We start from the raw sequence: 13,492 nt of genomic DNA, 5'->3' as shown, positions 1-13,492 counted from the left end.
CCCCCCCCCCCCCCCAGGACGGGATGGTCTCCGCGCCCACAACATCTTCCGGGCCTTCCGCCGCCCCGCCGCGAGGGCCTGCTTTTCGTCACCCTTCAGATGCCTGTCTGGGCAGAGGCCAGGTTTTCCGAAGTCCGCAGACACCAGAACCCATCTCCCTCACTTCTCCTTCCCTTCCGATCATCCCCCCATCTTCCCGCTCCTCCTCCTCCTGCTCCCCCTCTCTTCTCCCCTCCCCCATTGCTCCTCGGCCCCATCCACCCGCGCCCTCTCCTCCCGATCGCCGGATCGCATTCTCTGGCTCCCTGGACTCCTCCACTCCGTTCGTCCTACCCGTTGCTGCCCGAGCAGCCTGTGATGGTTCGCCCTCCCCGCTGCCCGCCTGTTCCCCAGGTGTTGGGCCTCCATTCACCTTCCCCCCTTTTTCCTCGCGGCTTCTTTTCCTCTCTGTCTCTCTCTCTCTCTCTCTCTGTCTCTCTGTGTCTCTCTGTGTCTCTCCCCCTCTCCTCCCCTCCCCTCTCTTCTCCTCCCCTTGCTTTCATTCTCACCAGTCCTACTTCGTGCAGTGCTATGCGCCCGCCGCCCTGACTGGCTACCATGGTTTCCCGTAATGCCTCGGCTGGCCTCGAGCCGCCGATTAGGCCACATGCTGGCCGGCGGCGGTGCCACCTCTCCCCCCAACTGGCATCTCGCCCGGGTGTCGGTTTGATCGGGGTTTTTCTCTTATTTCTATTGTTGGCCCCCGGGGCCGGAGCCGAGCCGGGGCCTCCGCGCTCGCGCTCGACACGGACAAGCACTTCCCCAAATCCGGGGATTGAGTTCCTGCTGAGCGCCACATCCTTCGTACCGGCATCCTACTCAGCCGATGCGCCGATCCCGGTGGACGCCTGGCACACCTGGCACGGGTCCGCCATGCGCGCGGACGGCACGCTGGAGCTATGCTTCGAGGCAGGCAGCACCGTGGCCGGGCTTTTGATGCATGCCTCCCCGGTGTTGCCCTGGCGATCGACCGCCTCCTTGGCCACCGGGCCCTGGCTACGGCTCGCCGCATCGGTCCCCCCCGGGACACCCCCTCCGGCCCATGGCAGTTCGAGTCCCGGACCGGGTGTTGTGCCGGCGGCGGGCTGTCCGGCCGGGCTGCCCCTGAGTCAGGCTGCCGGGGCTTCTGCCGTCGGTGGCGACGCGCCCTCCCTCCGCATCGCCGGTTTGGATGAGCACCCCTGGAGCGACTCGCGTTCGGTGTTTGTCATTCGATCCACCGCGCATGCATCCAACTCCCCGATCCGGGTGGCCCTGATGGCCGAATGCCGGTTTTCCTTCGATGTGATGCCCTCGTTCTGGCTTCCGGAGGAGGATCTCGTTTTCTTTCAGGCTGTCGACCAGCAGCCGGTGGCCCTTTTCGGGTCGGCCTCCAAGCGCCTGACAGCACTCGTTGGCATCACCTCTTCCTCGGGGCATTTGGTCCTCTTTCGGGATCTGGTCCTGCCAATGGTGACACCCGGACGGCCCTTTTCCACGACCGCATCATGGGCTGCTGACATCCCTTTGGTCCTGCGGCCCGAGCTCGGATGGCCAGCCGCCAAGTCAGCCCCGCCTGGACAGGGATCTGCCTCCTTTTCTACCTCCGGCTCTTTTTCGGACACTTCCACCTCCTCGACCGGATCCGCGCCACACTCCTCACATGCCTCCTCGACAGGCTCCTCCCCGCCGGCAGATGCCTCGTCGACAGACGCCTCTTCGCCAGCTGCCTCCTCCTCATTGGCTGCCTCCTCCTCAACGGCAGACGCCTCTTCGCCGGCTGGCTCCTCATCATCAGCTGCTGCTTCCTCACCGGCTGCTTCCTCCTCATCATCAGCTGCTGCTTCCTCACCGGCTGCTTCCTCCTCTTCATCAGCTGCCGCATCCTCATCGGGCGCCTCTTCTTCATCAGCTGCCGCATCCTCATCGGGCGCCTCTTCTTCCTCTCTCTCCTTCTCGTCCTCCTCATCTGGGGCACCCTCGAGCCATGTCCCCGGGTCCTCCTTCGAGTCGGCTTCCTCCTCGGTGTCTGGCTTTTCGGCGGGCAGTTCTCCGGCCTCATCGGCAGATGGGCCAGCCACATTTTCAATCTCCCCCTCCGCCTCTGAGTCCCGGCCTCCTCCGGAGGGGATTTGGCTGTCCTCGGCTGATACCGATGGGGATGGCGACCCGGACTTGCTGGTCATGTTGCGCCATCGGCCGTCAGCCACCACACCCATCAAGCTCTTGCGGTTGCGTACATCCGTGGTGGCTTCGTCTCCAGCCACCACGATGGACTTCCCGCCGGAGGTGTTGTTCACTCTTCCCTTGGAGGCGCAGTCGGTCGTGTTTGCCCGGCCAGCTCATCTGACCAAGCTCGATGGGGGTTCCATGCCATCCCCCTGTGCGGACTTTGTGCTTCTGACCTCCGGCTCCGGGGGCAAGCTTGCTCTGTCGGCCCTGTTGGCCGGGGCGTGCGGATCCCCCGACGCCCAGCCGCACTACTCGCTTCACACATTGCCGGTTCCCTGCCTGACAAGTGTGGGATGGGTCCGGCTGGCAGACGTCAATGCCGATGGCATGGTCGATGTGGTGGTCCTCTGTGCGTCCGGCGAATTGGGCTACTTCCTGGGTCCGCTGGCACAGATGCCGGCCGCTGGCCCGGCAGAGCTCACTCCCTCCGGGCGGGCCTGGACCCGTGCGACCCTTCCGCCGGTCGTGCGCGATCGCTTGGCCCTCTCGCCAGTCCGTTGGATGGAGGTGTTGGACCTCAATGGGGATGGGCATGCGGAGGTGGTGCTCGGGTTTTCACGTCTGCCCGTTGAAAGCCCCCTCATCCATCCAATGCCTTTCTTCTCCAACGCATCGACTCTCCTCAATACGGCCAACAGCGAGACGCTGGTTGTGGTGTTGGTGCCAGCCACCGAGGCGGCCCTGGCAGTCGCCACCTCAAGTGGAGCTCTTTGCGATTGCGGTGCCTCCGGTGGCTGTCGCTGGCCGACGTCTCTGGATGCCGGGCTCTATCCTTACCCTTCTATGGATGGCAATGTGTGCGCTTGCGCGGCCAACATTCAACATGACTCGGTGGGCAGGTGTGAGTTTTGTCGCCCGGGCTTCGCTGGCACAGGTGCGTCATCATCATCATCATCATCATCATCATCATCATCATCATCATCATCGTCTCCTTTTTATTTTTCTTCTTCTTTTTCTTCTTCTCCCCCTTCTCCCCCTTCTCCCCCTTCTCCCCCCCCCATCTGACACAAAGCATGATAACCCCTCCTCTCGATAGCCTGTACCAGTCGTTGTTTCGAGGGATGTCACACATGTGACCGGCGCTTCCCCGGGGTTTGTCTCTGGTGTCAAGAGGGCTTCCTGCTGGCGGGTGGTCACTGCATCGAGGCAACCACCTGTCCCGATGGCTTCGACTATGCGGTCGGCGTGTGCGCATCAACCACAGCTGCGGCTCCCGGCCCGGCCACTGCTTGGCATGGAAACCAGCCAGTCGGAGTTCAAGTTGCCGGAGCCTCCTCAAGGTCTTCCCCTTCAAATGCCACTACCACGTCTGGCATGGCCACTCCGGCTGCTACTTCCAACTCGAGTGGCGCTTTATCTGCCTCTCCCTCACCATCCCCGGGAGAGCCATCCATGCATGGTAGTTCGCAAGATGCCAGCTCTTCCTCATCCAGTGGGTCTGGCGTCCCCTGTCGGCCCTGGTCGGTCAAGTCGCGGGATTGGTCCAAGTCCAAGATGCGTGTTGTCGCGGCATCGCGTCCGCAAAGCATCCCCAGCTCGGTCGCCAGGGCTTCCTTGCCCACCTCCGACCCGGCCACCTCGTCCGGCAGCTGGCCCGGTTCAGGGTCCCGCAGCATGGGAAATCCGATCGGCGACACCGACCATGCGATTGGTGGCGCGCGTGGCGGCCCCCACACCCCCGAGACCACTGGCAGTGCCGATCAGCATACCAAGCTTGCTGGCAGTCATGATGGCAGCCCGACTGATCTTGACTCAAGCAGCAGCCCCAGCCCCAGCCCCAGTTCCAGTTCCGACTTTGGCTCCGGCTCTCGCTCCGGCCCCGGCTCCCGCTCCGGTCCCCCTCCCGGGTCTGGTCCGGAAGCTGGCTCTTTCACCATGCCTGTCCCGGGCTCCGAGCCCTCTCTGGGCCCTGGTCCTGGTGGTGGCAGTTCCGAAGATGCCTCGGATGAGCTGCCCCTGTGCCCGATTCAGGCGGTCGATGTTGGCTCCTTCTCCTGGGTCACCGAGATGCGGTCCATCGCGCCGGTGACAGAGCTGGCCTTTGGCCCGTTGTCGGCTCAAATGCGCCGGGTGAGCATTGCTTCTTACCCGATCTTCCATCCGATTGGCGACGTTTCCGAGCCCGGGTCCGGCCCTTCGCGGCTCTTCCTGGGCACAGGCCCCAACCACACTTCCGTGGCCGAGGTCACTCGGCGCTCGGCCTGCGACACCGAGGGGCTGGTCAATTGGCCGGAATTCCGCCTGTCGGTGTCCGGGACCACGCTGTTCGGGACGTCGCTCGGGGTGGACCCGACAGGGGCCATCCGCTGGCTCGGGCAGGCGGAAAGCTCTCGGGTCAATCCGCTGCCTCTTCCGCACTTGGTGCACATTCACCGTGAGGGCATGCAGATGCACCTGCCCCGGGGGGAAATGGTGCAGTCCGCCCGCCGGTATGTGGTATCTGGGCGCTTCTCCCTGCCGGATCGCCTGACCCCGTTGTCGGTCATCGAGCGGAACACCGTGTCGATCTTCCTCTCGCCCGGTGGTCAAAGCCTCTTTTCCATTCCCTCGGTGGTCCTGCGCACGCTGGCCGTGGAGCTGGTCCCCGGGTCGGGCCTGGATGATCTTTTGGTGGTCAGCTGTGCCGAGGTGACCGAGCCTCGGCCCTTGGATTGTGGGACCTCGCATGTTTTGTGGCACATCCCGGCGCCCCTCCTTGGTTCGACGGAGCCCTCGACCAATGGCTCGGTGCGGCCCATTCGCTTGATCACCTTCACCAATGGCGTCATCCATGCCCTGGTGGCCGGGGACTTTGATGGCGATGGCGACATGGATGTGGCCCTGTTGGCCACCTGGTCGGAGATGCCCGTCGCGGCGCCCCAAACCCCTTCGCAACGTGGGGCATTGTTGGCGGACACCCCGCCGCCGCCCGGCTGGCCGACAAACAACTTCCCTCCGGTTGCGGCTCCCCGGCGGCCGATTCGTCTTCTGCGCAATCTCTTCTCCGAAACCGGTGACTCCAGGCTTGTGGATTTGGGCGCCTTGGCGTTTGAATTCCCCCTGGACACCGTGCTCCCGGTGGAGCGGGCCTTCCTGGTGGCCACCGATGCCGATGGCGATGGTGTGGCCGACTTGTTTGTCGGGTGGGGCCAGGCGCGCATCCGACTGTTTTTGAGCCGGCCACTGGCGGTGCTTCCCCAGCGGCCGAGCAATGCCATCTTCCAGACGAATGCCATGCTTTTCAGCGAGGCACCTGTCGGCTTTCGGCCGCCGGTGTTCGAGCGCCTATCGGCCGAGGGCCACGAGCCGCCGCTGTCGATCACGGCCTTCTGGGCGGCGGATCTCGATGGCGATGGCTTCGCCGAGTTGGTGGTATCTCTGCGGGGCCGGCACTCGGTGGAGGTGTATAGCCGGTCTTCGACACTGGTCGGGTGTGGCTGCGGTGCGGGGGGCACATGTGCCGATGTTCCCAGCACATGGCCACCGCCGGCCATGCATGAGCCGGACTTCTGGGCTCCCTGCGCCTGTGCCAGCGAGCAGTTCATCCACAACTTCACCGGCTATTGCCGGGCCTGTGCCCCGGGATCGGGTGTCTTCCCATGTGCGAATGCTCCTCCTCCCGCCTGGCATCTGTCCTTCTTTCGCTTCCGACCCCCAAAGTGCCATCATCCTCTGCCCCATCATGCGCTAACTTCCGGTGTCCCTTCCTCCCTCTGCCGGGCCCATTTCCTCGGACATGTGTCCCTGTCACACGGCCGGAACTCCTGTCGGCTGCTGTACCAGTCTGCCGCCGGTGCCCGGAAGACTGCCTGGACTGCCGCGATGACGGAACGGGCATTTGCTATCAGTGTGCCCCGGGGCTGGTTCTGCGGGCGGATGGTGTTTGTTCCAGGACTTGTGATCTCGAGGAAACCCCACCAAGCGAATTATACCCGACACACTCGCGCAAGCTGCTCCAGCAGGCCGGCCAGCTGAGAAATCCGATCCACAGTTCGCCCATCATGGAGGCCCTGCGAAAGCAAGCGGCCGCCCTTCTGCCGGACATCCCGTCTGGCGCCCTTTCGGCCACATCTTCCTCTTCCTCGGCGCCGGGGCCGGGGCCGGGGCCGGGGCCGGGGCCGGCCGGCGAAGCATGGTCGGTCATCCGCGGCCGGTGCAAGCCGATCGACCAGAAGAATGTCCCCTTGCGGTTGGACTCCCCCTGGCCCGGGTCAATGTTTGGACTCCGGGACACGGGGATTCTCCCTCTGCATTGGGACCCGGACATTGGCTTTGTCTTCGCCGATCGGGACTCCTATTTCATGGTTGACATCCAGGGCCGGCTGTTTCAGGTGTCAGCCAAAACGGACAGCGCCGGCGGGCTGACTTGGTCGGAGCCCCGGCAGGTGGTGCTCGGTGGCCAGCTGTCGGAACTGCAATTGGTCCCGGCCTTGGGCCTTTCCCCGGGGTTCGATGCCATCGGCGTGCTGTTGGTTCTGCGTCCGCGGCGCATTGCCCTCGGGAGTGGGTCTCCACCGCTGACCGACCCCGAGGCGGACCCCTTCCAGACGACTGTGATCTACTACTCGACGCCCGTGCCCCGGGCCAATGGCCAACGCAGCGGCCTCAAGGGCACGGTGATCAACATGTCGCGCCCGGCGTCGGCCACCATCCGGGGCTTTGCGGTGCCCGGGGCGCGGGTTGCGGTTGCCGGAGCACCGACGCGCGATCCCCTGGCCATAATCAGCGTGCCGACGCACGATTTCGACGTGGAACTTGGTGCTTCGCCCGGGGCCCGGCCGAATCTCTTCATGGTCCGGCTCAGCTGGGGGCGTTTGGTGGGCTACGGGGCGCTTCCCGGGTCAGATGCAGCCCTGTCGGTCGGGCGCACGGCATTCACTTCTGCCGAAGGCGCCGGCCTGGCTCCCCGGGGGGATGTCATCTTCCTGCTGGATGCCAATGCCCCCTGGCAGGGGCGGTCAGCCACATCGACGGGCCCCAGCCGCCTGGGACTGGTGGCAGCCATCGCCACCCAGCATAGCCAGTTTCTGGTGGCGCCTTTGGGCGTGCCGCTTTTCTATCCGAATGTCGTGTCGCTGGATGGGACGCATGATTTGGATGGCGACGGCCGGCCGGACTTGTTGCTGGTTCTGGTTGGCCGAAATGTCCCCACTCTGGGGGTTTGGTCGCCAGAATGCATGGATCTCCAATGTCGCCTGTCCCCATCGCCGGCTTTCATCATCGAGCAGGCATGGAGCGAGGCCCCCTGGTCCGTGCGACTGGCCGACCTGGATCGCGATGGAGACATCGATCTGGTGGTCCTCACCGAGCAGGGGCACCTGGTGGTGTATGAGAATTTCCTGGCCCAGGGGATCCCACGGCGCTTTGACAAAATCCTCATCGACCCGCATGCGGCCACGCCCTCGCCATGGGGGCTCTTCCTACGGGAGGACTCGGCGGCCGGTTTGGCTCGGGATTCGGCCGGTGCCGCGGCATCGACATCTGCCGCGGAGGCGACCACCCCGGAGGAGCGTTTCCAGGCGGCACTCAACGATGCGCCTGTCTTCCTGAACACTTGGCGCTTTTCGTCGCCCACAGGGGCCATCTCCATCGGGGACTTCAATGGCGATGGGGTGCCGGAGATCTACATCACACGTCGTACCAGCATGGAGCTGCTTGCCGGTCTCAAGGGGGGCAGTGGCTCCGATTCGATGCATGCCATGCGCCTTTCCGCGGCCTATACCCTGCAGAGTGCCTCGCTGCTGGGCGATCAAGCCAGCCACTCAATGCGCACCTTCAGTGATTCCTCCTCGTCGCTGGACAATGGGCCGAGCAGCCCCTCGGGGCTGATCCTGTGGACGGCCGGTGTCCATTGCAACTGCCCGTCTGGGGCCACTTGCACGGCGGACCAGGAAAGTTGCGAATGCTATCCCGGGTTCACGCCGGTGTGGGGCGACCGCTTTGGAGCGTGTGTCCTCTGCATGGCCGGGGATGACTGCACCGCCTGCTCGCCGGATGGCCAAGAATGCATGCAATGTCGCGAGGGGCTGCTTCTGGAGGATGGCTACTGTGTGGCCCAGTGCTCGGCCGCGTCGTTCTTCGTGCCGGCCACCCTTCCGCGGGAGCTCGGCGGTGTGGACGTCTGCCAGCGTTGCAACACCCGGTGTCGGACATGCTCCGGGTCGGACCCGAGTCAGTGTCTTTCCTGCTGGACTGGGGCCTTCCTGGACAAGAGTCGCGGCTTGCTCGGCGACGGGGAAACCGGTGTCTGCGCCGAGTGCCATGCCACATGTGACTCGACCACCGGGTGTGCGGGCCCGGGCCCGGGGGATTGCATCGGCTGCGCGCCGGGCTTCCTGCGTGATGGGCTGGTCTGCGCGGCCTACTGTGCAGATGGCATGGCCCCGCCGACCCCGGCCACCTTCGAGGAGTCGCTGTTCGGCGGCTCGGGCCCCGACGACATGGCTGTGTGTGCCCCCTGTGCCGATGGGCCGGCCTGTGTCAGGTGCTCCTCCTCAACGACCCTGGGCACATGTCTCGAATGTGCCGACGGGCATGTTTTGCTGGCACTCTCGCCGGAGCAGGGTGGCTTTGCCTGTGCCGAATGTGATGCGTCCTGCCGGACGTGCTCCGGCTTGGCGGCCGACAGCTGCACAAGTTGTCCCGATGGCAAGGTGCTTCAGCAGGGATTCTGCGTGGAGGCCTGCCATTCGGGCTTCTTCCTGGATGCCGAGGCGGGCATTTGCGAGCCATGTCACCCACTGTGTAAGACATGTGTGGGCCCGACCTCGAGCGCATGCACCAGCTGCCGGCTGGGCTATCAGCTTGCCGAGTCGGGCACCTGCATGTCGGAGGATGTTTGTCCCTCCGGGCATTTCATGGGCCTTGATGGTTCGTGTGCGCCCTGCCATGGTACTTGCGGGGAATGCCTCGGACCGGACCCGGAGGAGTGTCTTTCCTGTCGCGCTGGCTCCGGGTTGTTGCTCTATTCGCCCGAACTCCAACAGACAGTCCCGAATCCGGACCACCTGCTGATGGGGTCATGCCTTGAGTCGTGCCCCAGCCGGACATATGCCTCGGCATCCCCGGAGTCCGGTGGGGTGGATGGCGGCCTGGCCGTGTGCCTGCCCTGCCATTCCTCCTGCCTGCGGTGCACATCCTCCCGGTTGACAACGTGCACGTCCTGCCCCGCTGGCAGTGTCCTGCAGGACTCCATGTGCATTTCGGCCTGCTCGCCCATCCGGTGGTTCGAAGTTGTCCTTGAGGCAGATCCCGGACCGGAGCCCGCCTCGACACGCGGCTGCCAGGCTTGTCACAGTAGCTGCCTTTCATGCATCGGTCCCGGCCCCGGGGACTGCACTGCCTGCCAGCGGGGGCGCTTCTTCCTGAGCTCCAATCTGACCCCCACCGTGGGGCCGGCAGTTGGCCAATGTGTGGTTGATTGTGGTCCGCGGAGGTTCGCGCGCGGAGCCGTGTGTGCGAGCTGCTCGACGGGTTGCGGCTCTTGCTTTGGCGCCCAATCTGCGGAGTGTCTCTCCTGCGAGAGCCCGACGGATTTCCTGCAGGAGGGCTCCTGTGTGAATGCCTGTTCCAGTGGCTTTTTCGTCTCCCCCACCGGTGGCAGCATTGACGATGGGAGCAATGGCGATAGTGGCGGCGGGGCCAACAGCGACAGCAGCAGCAGCAGCAGCAGCAGCGGCGGCGGCGGCGGTAATTCAACGACCACGCAGGCGTGCTTCTCCTGCTATCCCTTCTGTGCCTCCTGCAGCGGTCCTTCCAATCGGGAATGTCTTTCTTGCGATCCGGGGTTCGTCCTGCAATCGGGCACCTGTCGGCCCTCCTGCGGGCCGGGCTTCTTCCTGCCGAAGAATGCTGGCGGCTCTTCGACCGGCGCGACTCCAGTCTGCCAGCCATGCCATGGGGCCTGTATGACCTGCTACGGGCCGCTCGCGAGCCAGTGTCAGTCCTGCATTCCCGGGCGCAATCTGCTGGACCTGAAGCCTCTTGATGCTCCGCCGGGCATGGCTGGCCTTTGCTTGCAGGACTGCCCGACTGGCTACTTTGTGGAGCCCATCAAGCGGCATTGCATTTCCTGTCCGTCGCATTGCCACAGCTGTCGGGGGCCGCATCCGGTCTTCGATTGCTTCGAGTGTCAGCTGGGCGCCCGGCGTGGGGCCGGTCCATGGGGCACCTGTGGCTCGACCTGTCCTCCGGGCCAGGTCCCCCTGACCTTGCCTGGGTGGTGTCGGATTTGCGCCAGCACTTGCACCCAGTGTGGGCAGCAGCGGAAGTTGCTGGCGGCCAGGCGCAGCGTGGAGGCTCGTGCGTCGATGCCCTCGTGCATGGTGATCGAGGGCCTCCGGCGGGAGAGGCTTCTTCCCGAGAGCGAACTCGGCGAAATGGCCCTGGCGGCCGTGGACATCGCTGGCGAGCATGAGCTCATTTCCTGCGAGGATGAGTGTGAGCCTGGCTTCGGGATTGACATTCACACGGGCGCGTGTGTGCCCTGTCCGTCGGGCTGCCGGTCCTGTGTATTTGGCGTCTCGGTGGATGGGGTGCCCATCCCGACGACGTCGCCAATGTGCCTCACTTGCTTTGACGGCTTCTTCCGGCTGCCCTCGACTGAGAATCCCGAGCTGGTGTCCTGTCTGCCGGAATGCCCGAAGGGCTTCTATGGGTCCTACGATCTGGAGGCCCCATGGGCCGATGTGGGCCTGCTGTCGCAGTCGGAGAATGCCACCGACAGCCACTCTTCGGCCGCCTCATCCTGGCCGGTGGGGTCCACCGTGTCGGGGTCGGAAATCCCGCGGCCCACCATCCTGCCCGTCGTGCCGATGGCGTGTCTTGCCTGTCATCCAGCATGCGAGCAATGCACGGACGCCGGCATCGAGGGCTGCACCGGGCGACTGGATTGCTCAATCTTGCGGGAGGCCGGCACTCAGGACCCTCTTAATCGCTGCTTCAGTGGCGCGGGTGCGTGTGTCCCTCGGGGGCCGTCCCCTGTGCCCTTGCCGGTGCTTGGCCTTGGTCCTGACTCTTTTTCCTCCTACCCTCCCCTCCCTGGGCATTTCGTTACTTCTGCGCCTCTCTCTCTCTCTCTCTCTCTCTCTCTCTCTCCCTATCTCTCTTTCGCTCGGTTCCCGTGGGACATGTGTGGTCCAAAAGATGTCATCCTCCTGTGGGTAGTCATGGGCGTTGGCTTTGCCTTGATCCTGGCCACGCTATTTAGCTTCTGGCTGTTCTTCGGCTGCTGGCGCTATCACCGGCTGAAGGCTGCCTCGGAAAGCAAGCAGAAGGCCTCGCTGCGGGCGGCCTTCTTCGGGGTCGGCTACCCGACGCACATTTCCGAGACCATTCTGGTCATGGATCGCATTGAGGGCCCGGAAGGGGACATGTCGCAGGATGGTGCGTTCAATGGGCCACGGTGAAATTCCACCCAGCCGAATAGGTGGTCCATGTGGGGCGGCTGCCTGCCTCGCTCACTTTCTTTCCCTCTCGCTGGCCCTTTCTCCCTCCCCCCCCCCCCCCATCCTCCTGCCTTTCCCCCTTGGCCCCGTGGCTGACCCTTTTTCCTTTCAGACAAATCCGTCGAGGGGGTCAATCCCGAAGACATGACCATCATGAATACGCTTCCTGGTACGGCGGCCCTGGTCGGCTTTCGATCATTCATCCATTCGCTCGCCCCCTGCCGCACTCCCCTTGACTCCCTGCGGTGTGCTTTTTTTTGTGGCCCCGCCCCGGCCGCGATCGCGCGATGGTCCCAACTCACCTCCGGCTTATTTCCCCCCCCCCCCCCCCCCCCCCCCCAAGCCCTTGCTTTGCCGGGCATTCTGCGCGTGGACTTCGCGCTCGCGGTCGATACATCGGACATCCGGCGAATCTTGCGCCCGGGCTTCGGCCCTAGCAAGAGCGGCAAGGGTTACTTCATCGAGTCCAGCTCGCACTCCTCGCTCACCCGGTCGCCTACCTCCTCCATGCACTCGGGGTCGTCTGGCTCGGATCCGGATTCGAGTGACCCATTGAGCACCGGCCTGCCGACCCTGACGCCGATCCTGCGGCCAGGGCCCTCCTCCGGTCTCACGCCGCGGGTGGTGAATGCCATGGAGGCGGAGCGTCTGTCGCCGCCCCTGCTGTCACTGCCCTCCTTCGACTCGACCAACTCCCTGAACACGTCCACCGACTGGAGCAACACCTCGATGCCGGTCCCGCTCGGCGAGGGCACCCAGGCTAGTGTGCTGCCGGTGACGCTCCTGTGCCCGCGCATGGCCGAGCGCGCCGGCAGCAACACCGCCGTCGCCAAGGTATCCTGCATCTCGACCTTGCGAAAGACCCACCTGCCGGACGATGGCAAGGCGCTGCAGCAAAAGCGCGACATGTTCCTGCAGGAGGTGTCCGTCATGTGGGCCCTGGCCGAGTCCCAAGGGCCCGGTGCGGCGCACATTGCCAACATCATCGGCTACAGCGAGCGGCCGTATGTCATCTTCCTGCAGCGCTACACCACCGATCTGGCGGCCTTCCTGGCCGATGCGGCCGCCAGCACCCATGCCAATGGCGAGGCGTTTGGTGATGATGCTTCCTCCGAGCCGCCGGTCGAGGGCCAGGTCCCCATGCCGCGTGCCTCCTTCCGCCACCTGTCCATCATCCTGGAGCAGCTTGGTCCGTTGTTCATGTTTTGGCAGCCATCTTTCTTCCCCCCCCCTCCCGCTTTTTTTCTCTGCACCGGGGCCCCATGTCTGACCGTTGCCTGGTGCCTGGATCTCTGGTTTGTTGTCCCACCCACGTGCACGCCGGTTCCCCGGCTTCCACGCCGCCCCTCCGCCGCTCCCCCCCCCCTTTCCGCCTGCCTCACCACAGCCATGGCCCTGCGCCATGCGCACGACAACCAAATCGCCCACTGTGATGTCAAGCCAGCCAATGTCTTCCTCGACTATGACCCGCACTATGTCCGTCCGAGCACCTTGCGGGCCGGGGACCCGGCGGCCCCCCGACGTGCCGGGCCCGACCAAGGCACCACCCGTCCAGGGGCTTGGGTGGCGGTGCTGGGAGATTTCGGTGTGGCGCGGCCGATCACCCGCTCAAGTGCCCTGCTCAATGACTCCCTCATCGACGGCATGACTGCGGCGTACTCGGCCCCCGAGGTGCGTACTCCGCCGACTTGTCGCGCTCCTTGCCTGAGGCCATGGTCTAATTGTGGAGTTCCCCCCCCCCCCCCCCCCCCCCCCATCTCCCCTCTCCAATACAGCTCCTCTCGAACTGCCCATTCTGCTTGGGGTGGGGAACAATT

General features: G+C 64.8%; 1 protein-coding gene across 1 annotated transcript in view; it reads left to right on the top strand.

The window, feature by feature from the left end:
- Positions 1-200: 200 nt before the first annotated feature.
- The window catches only part of H696_01051 (serine/threonine protein kinase), a 14,631-nt gene continuing 1,339 nt past the window's right edge, over positions 201-13,492 (top strand). The window contains exons 1-8 of the mRNA XM_009494936.1: positions 201-360; positions 567-3,124; positions 3,287-5,830; positions 6,013-11,181; positions 11,374-11,613; positions 11,788-11,844; positions 12,019-12,864; positions 13,063-13,346. Coding sequence (XP_009493211.1) covers positions 598-3,124; positions 3,287-5,830; positions 6,013-11,181; positions 11,374-11,613; positions 11,788-11,844; positions 12,019-12,864; positions 13,063-13,346 — 11,667 coding nt within the window. The 5' untranslated portion in view covers positions 201-360; positions 567-597. The remainder of the gene's footprint in view (positions 361-566; positions 3,125-3,286; positions 5,831-6,012; positions 11,182-11,373; positions 11,614-11,787; positions 11,845-12,018; positions 12,865-13,062; positions 13,347-13,492) is intronic.

This window comes from Fonticula alba (genome assembly GCF_000388065.1).
Source record: "Fonticula alba strain ATCC 38817 unplaced genomic scaffold supercont2.2, whole genome shotgun sequence".
Taxonomy (NCBI): Eukaryota; order Rotosphaerida; family Fonticulaceae; genus Fonticula; species Fonticula alba.
The sequence above is the reverse complement of the archived record's forward strand: the minus strand, read 5'-3'. Positions and strand labels throughout refer to the sequence as shown.